The 6,703-nt window shown below is 35.8% G+C and overlaps 1 protein-coding gene across 1 annotated transcript; it reads left to right on the top strand.

Annotated features, from left to right (window-relative positions):
• Positions 1–239: 239 nt before the first annotated feature.
• On the top strand, positions 240–6,703 carry LOC133690793 (vacuolar protein sorting-associated protein 45 homolog). Its single transcript, XM_062111056.1, has 13 exons — positions 240–544; positions 838–1,039; positions 1,124–1,203; positions 1,484–1,711; positions 2,037–2,162; positions 2,264–2,344; positions 2,437–2,578; positions 2,687–2,865; positions 3,654–3,809; positions 4,203–4,310; positions 4,428–4,549; positions 4,786–4,917; positions 6,241–6,703. Exons 1-13 carry the CDS (start codon positions 455–457, stop codon positions 6,299–6,301), a joined length of 1,707 nt encoding a protein of 568 aa, XP_061967040.1. The 5' UTR covers positions 240–454; the 3' UTR covers positions 6,302–6,703.

Raw genomic sequence — 6,703 nt, 5'->3', positions numbered from 1 at the left:
GTAAGAAAATGACGTGTGATTTGATATTAGCCAAAACAACACTTTTTGGATTTTTATTATTATTTTTTAGGAGAAAATCCTATGATCATTATACCATGCAAAGAAAGAAACTCAAATACTTTCCAAATGGGCCCTAGTACTACCCGAAATGGCGGGCAACATTAAGCCCAAACAATTTCGGAACGGGCCTGTTCTTGTCCCCGTTCAAAGAAAAAAATAAACCGGATAAATTTTTTTTTCGACTCAGTTGCTGCGCTGCACAGTCCGTACTCGGTAGAAGAAAATCATCAAATGGCGTGATATCATTACATGCAAAGGAAACGGTGCGTTGTAGTCGTTCGTGATTCCCTCTAGTCTACACAGATTTTAGTAAAATCATACCAAATTCTCTCGTCAATCTCCACCATCTCCATCATCGGTATATCTCAACGGTCATCCTCGCCGATCACTAAAAATGGTGCTGGTATCTGCTGCACGTGATTACATAAACCGATTGTTGCAGGACATCTCCGGCATGAAGGTTCTCATTCTCGATTCCCAAACGGTAATTACTTTTCCTTTTACAATTTCTCACTTAGTCATTGAATTCTATCGTTATTTTCTCTATCAATTCGCTTAATACACTTAAAATTTGTATAATTACCGTTGATTCCTCGTTGAAACCCTTGGAATCAAAGCAATTGCTAGGCACAAAGAAGAAACCTGAGAATTTTTTTGACGATCCAAAACTCTAGCTGAAGAACTAGTATTAGAATGAAGAAGATGAGAAATGTGATTTTTTTTGACGATCCAAAACTCTAGCTGACGATCCAAAACTCTGTGAATAATGTGTTTCAGGTTAGCATTGTAAGTGTTGTGTATTCACAAACAGAGTTACTTCAAAAGGAAGTGTTTTTGGTAGAGTTGGTAGATTCTATATGGAAGTCGAAAGAACCAATGTCACATCTTAAAGCAGTCTACTTCCTTCGCCCAACGTCGGAGAATATTCAGCATTTGCGGCGTCAGCTGGCTAATCCTAGATTCGGAGAGAGTCATTTATGTAAGTTTTTTATTGAAGAGTTTTGGAGGTTCAGTAATAAAAATTTTATTTGAAGTTTGCTGTTTGATTGTGATGTATTTGCAGTTTTCTCCAACATTTTGAATGATACTCAGATTCATATCCTAGCTGATTCGGATGAACAAGAAGTTGTGCAGCAAGTGCAGGTAAATCATTTCCATTAATCTTGTATTTATAAACTCATTTTATAATGGTAATCATATTTCTTGTAGTAAATTAACAGTATAATGCACATGTGGATTTAATGTTTGATGTAATTGGATCAACTGTGCTGCTCCATTTTTGATACGTGTCTTCACATGATATCCATTTTGTGGATTTTCAATATGTGATTGTACTTGCCAGCAATTTGTTCCATATCCATCTTCTAGCTCAGTTTTGAGTTAAGATTGCTTTATATACATTTTTCTTTTATTGATTATGCAGGAGTATTATGGAGACTTTGTTGCTATTGATCCTTATCACTTCACTTTGAACATCCCTTCAAATCACATGTATATGCTCCCAGCCGTTGTAGATCCTCCAGGTTTGCAGCACTTCTGTGATAGGGTTGTTGATGGTATAGCAGCAGTCTTTTTGGCATTGAAACGGAGACCTGTTATTCGATATCAAAGGACCTCTGATATTGCAAAAAGGGTAGCACAGGAAACATCAGTGAGTAATACTTTGAACTGATGAAATTAGAGTGGTGTACCTTACATATAAACATTTCTCTGGAAATAACTTCTGTTTGTTGACTTACAGTTTTACCCGTTTATATTTCACATTCATTTCTAAGAGTCAAGTTAAGATGTGTATTGCATGTGCATGGGTTACTCCATGCTTAGTACAGCAGCAGCTTTTGCTGCAATACCTCGATGTATAAAACTGATCTATGATTTTACCATGCCTTATTGCCAGTGAACCTTTTGTTTCTTCTTTGAAGATTAGTGCCCTAGAAAAACTGATTTTTTTGGTTGATAACTTTTGGGGCATGCAGAAGCTGATGTACCAGCAGGAAAGTGGCCTTTTCGATTTCAGACGTACAGAAATTTCTCCTCTGTTGCTTGTAATTGATCGAAGGGATGACCCCGTTACACCATTACTAAACCAATGGACATATCAGGTTCAAGTTGTGACAATGATATGTGATTTCTATGCTTTTCAAATGTCAGGTATGCCTTGTGAATTAATGCAGCCCTTTGATTATGTTCATTTATTTTGTAGGCTATGGTTCATGAATTGATAGGTATTCATGATAACAAGGTGGACTTGAGTAGCATCAGCAAATTACCAAAAGATCAGCAGGTTGAGTTGCTTTCCCCCTTTGCTTTAAATATATAAGATTTTTTATAAAAAAAATGCATAAATTTGCATACTTGTACCCCTTGCGCTTTCAGGAGGTTGTATTGTCATCAGAGCAAGATGCCTTCTTCAGAGCTAATATGTACGAGAACTTTGGAGATATTGGAATGAACATCAAGAAGATGGTGGATGATTTTCAGCAAGTTGCAAAAAGTAACCAAAATATCCAAACAATAGGTCTGTAGCTAGATTGAACATCCATGCATTTGATGATTTAGTTAATCTTTATGGCCAGTCATGGTTATGATTTTCAATTTAAACAGATTTTTTTTTGAATTATTGCAGAAGACATGGCGAAGTTTGTTGACAATTACCCTGAGTACAGAAAAATGCATGGCAATGTTTCAAAGCATGTGACATTGGTCACAGAAATGAGCAAGATAGTTGAAGAGCGAAGGCTCATGTTAGTTTCAGAAATGGAACAGGATTTGGCTTGCAATAGTGGGCAAGTGGCTGCATTTGAGGTATTGCATTTATTCTGATATATTCCAGGTTGTCCTTATTTCTTTTACTCGACATCTGCGTGAATTTTAAGCTAAAATCAACAACATATGATAGGCCTGAGGTATCTGAACAAATTGGTCATGAAAAAAGCCAACCAGGAAATTACTGTGTTTGTACCTTAAAATTATGTTATAGCTTGGCACTTTCATTGGAGATGGTGGTAACATGTATTCAAAATGAATACGGAGCAGAACAAAAAAGAAAAATTAACCGAGCCTAGATGTTCCAGTGAGAATTGGAAGGAAAATGTAAGTGTTGAGGGATGCCTAGAGATTAGAAGCCCAGAAATATTTGTGGCTTTGTTTTTTAATAAAAGAGATGGGGATCAGGTTCCTAATAGAGTATGACGTTAACATTTTCTACACCACTTGGGTGATTGAAGGGGTGTTACATTAATATTGCAAAATTAATGTTAATTATAAGCTATATGGTAAATATTACTAGTTATATGAATTTTCGAGCTTCATTGGTTCTGTACATGTCAAAAAAGATACATGATTCTGTCAACTAGCATCTCATGTTACTCCTTACAGAACACTTTTTTAAAACTTTTTATGAGTTGATATCGTTTGCCATGTGCCTTGTAATTTTTGGAAACCACTAAATTTTTCACCATTATAAAGTAGTGATACATGACTGCTCAAAAATATTAACTGATAAGATCTGAATGGCAATCCAAAGCTACATTCAGAAATATATGGTGCAAGTGTCAAAGCTTGACCTCCTTCATTTGTTTATTTTTTTGCAGGCAGTGACAAATCTTCTAAACAATGAAAATGTTTCTGATATTGACTGTCTACGCTTGGTGATGTTATATGCATTGCACTATGAGAAGGAGAGCCCTGTTCAGTTGATGCAGCTTTTTAACAAACTGGCTTCTCGATCTCCCAAGTACAAGCCTGGGGTAATTTATCAAACTAGAATCTCGTTACTTGCTTGGACTTTTCTCTAGTCTTTTCTGTATATACCTAGGGTATATCAGCAACATGTTTAGTGATGCATAAAATAATTGCTAAAATAAATCACGTTGAAGGGGCCATCATTTATGATCAGTAACAGTGTTTTATGCTGGTGGAAAGATATATTTCGGATCATTGATCATGCTACCCTTGTCAGACTCTTGCATGATATCACATGACTGATAATGAAATGAATTACAATCCAAAAATGTTAATTTTTTTTCTCATTTCATATTGAAGCTACTTTAACTTTATAATTATTGGATATCTTATGTCCTTTGCTGTGGCTAGATAAGAAAGCTTACTAGTTTTAGATATTTACTATCATGAAATGGCAGCTAGTCCAATTCCTCCTGAAGCAAGCAGGTGTGGATAAGCGAACCGGTGATCTTTATGGGAACCGAGATCTTCTAAATATTGCTCGTAACATGGCTCGTGGTCTGAAGGTTTGGGGAAAAATTTATTCTTTCCTTTCCTTTTCCTTTATGTTTCCTGATTTTCCTTTTTCTTGGATATCTTTAAGTACATGCTTATGCTCTTTTTTCTTGCCATTTTGGTGATAGGGGGTTGAAAATGTATACATCCAACATCAGCCTCTTCTGTTCCAAACTATGGAAAGCATAATCAAGGGGAGATTGAGAGATGTGGACTATCCATTTGTTGGTAATCACTTTCAACAGGGGAGGTCAGTATTGTAAATATGGAGTAATATTTATCTGTTGTACTTTCAAAATTGTTCCCGGGGCCGTGGCAGACACTTAAGTTAATGTGATGCTGTGGTAAGTTTAAACCCCAGTAAATAAAAGCCAAACTGAACATGATGATTTGCTGTTGTAGCACTTCTGCTTACATATTAGAAAATGGAAAACCATATAATGATTTGCATTCTATTCGAATGATTTATATCTAGTATTGGTGCAGGCCGCAAGATGTGGTTATTTTCATTGTTGGTGGAACAACATACGAGGAGTCACGCTCTGTTGCTCTTCAAAATGCCAGCATTTCTGGAATTCGTTTTATACTTGGTGGTTCCGCAGTTCTCAATTCTAAGAGGTAAGTCTGTCATCATTGTGATTATGTTGTTCCAATGGATGCTCAGAACCAGACACCATGTGTCCTTGAACCATTTGGCTAATGCTCCACGAATGGTAAGGAGTCTTGGAAACAAATGCTGACTTGATCTTCATATGCTTAATTACTTATGTCCTTGCTTTTGAAGGATAAAGGAATTATTTTGGTCTATTTATATTTAGGTTGCATTTGTTTTACATATTTTTAGGAAAATGGTTTGCTCCATTTTTTAGTATGAAACAAACATCGAGAAATAAGTTGATAAAAAATATTTTCTAATCAATCCTAAATAGTTCTAATTTGAAGAAAAATATTTTAACAAGGATTTTTTTTTTTTAACACAACCAATTTCATTACTTGACCACATCAACTACCACTACTTGCATTACTGTCATCCCAAGTTGCCATATTAGCCACTACCACAACCATCGTCTTATCATAAACCCTCCACCATTATTAGCGGAGCCTTCACCTCGCCACCACCATTACTTAGTCGTTACCATCGTTACATTATCATTACCACAACAATTATTATTTAATGATCATTTTCATCAATATTATTACTATTATAATTACCATTATAAATGCTACCATCTTGCCTAACATCGCCGTCAATATCTGTATCATAAAAATTATAATTTTTCTAGTCTTATTACTATTGATGAAAATAATTTATTTTACAAGAAAATATGTTTTTTAATACATTTAAATAATAGAAAATAACTCATTTTTCATAAAAATGTTTTGTAGAAAAACTTTATTACTCGGGAAAATATTTTCCACAAAACCCTCGGTAACATAGTTTTGAAACCTGACCTGGAGCTGGAACTGGGTTGGGTGGAAGAAAAAATAATGAAAGGAAAAACTTGGTATGACCCGGCGACTCGGTAAGACTCGGTCAAAACCTGGTTGTAACCTATTGAATTTTTTTTTAATCAAAATGATGTTATTTTGATTTAAAAAAAGAATTGATCCAGGTGATCCGGTTAAAACTCGAGTTTTGGACCAGACCGGGTCTAAAAACTAAACTTGGTAAACAAGATATTATTTATGTCAGGCTCATGTTAAGTTGGCTTGACCTTATGTTGAAATCTGTACGTGCTAGACTGTTCACTGGACTTTCTACTTGCCTACTGGTGGAAACTTGGAACAATATTGTTGCATCCAAAGGAGACTTTGGTCCCGATCAATTAGTACTTTAGGAGGTGTTTGGAAATAATATTTAATTTTGTAGGATGAACATGGGGGATGACAGCTGATAGGAACCATTGTATACACGCTTGATGATGAGATGTCTCTGTGCAGGTTCCTGAAGGACCTGGAAGAAGCTCAGAGAATAGCAAAATCCAGCACCAATGTCGTTTGAAGTGAAATAACTATCTGTAGCTGTTTGAGAGCCATGTAAATAATTGGATGCGGCTTTACAAGGTGATTATGTTTTGATGACTCAAAGTCGAGAATTTGTCTGTAGATTGCAGCAGCTGCCGTCATATGCCAGATATCACTGCATCGGGCGTTAAATGAATTGAAATATTTCATTCCCTGGCATGAGAGTGGAAAAGTGAAGAATTCCAAAAGCCCTTAGCCCTGTTAAAGTCATGTTAAAGGATGTTCTCACCTCACCTTTCCCGAACTCTCAACAGAAAACTCAACTGACAGCTTCATCACAATTTTTTTGTTTTGTTCATTGAGCCAGTCAGCCAGATATCTTTGAGTGCTTGGATCGATCACATTTCATATACGATAAGAGGAACCTGGTGTTTTTCTA

This window comes from Populus nigra, chromosome 4 (assembly GCF_951802175.1).
Source record: "Populus nigra chromosome 4, ddPopNigr1.1, whole genome shotgun sequence".
Classification (NCBI taxonomy): Eukaryota; Viridiplantae; Streptophyta; class Magnoliopsida; order Malpighiales; family Salicaceae; genus Populus; species Populus nigra.
This window is presented reverse-complemented; position numbering and strand designations above follow the sequence as displayed.

Bases quoted from the DNA above. Each gene is read 5' to 3' on its own strand.
- LOC133690793 (XM_062111056.1), top strand. From the start codon at position 455: ATGGTGCTGGTATCTGCTGCACGTGATTACATAAACCGATTGTTGCAG. The intron at 1,040-1,123 runs GTAAGTTTTTTA...ATGTATTTGCAG, and splicing joins ATTCGGAGAGAGTCATTTAT to TTTTCTCCAACATTTTGAAT. The intron at 2,579-2,686 runs GTCTGTAGCTAG...GAATTATTGCAG, and splicing joins CCAAAATATCCAAACAATAG to AAGACATGGCGAAGTTTGTT.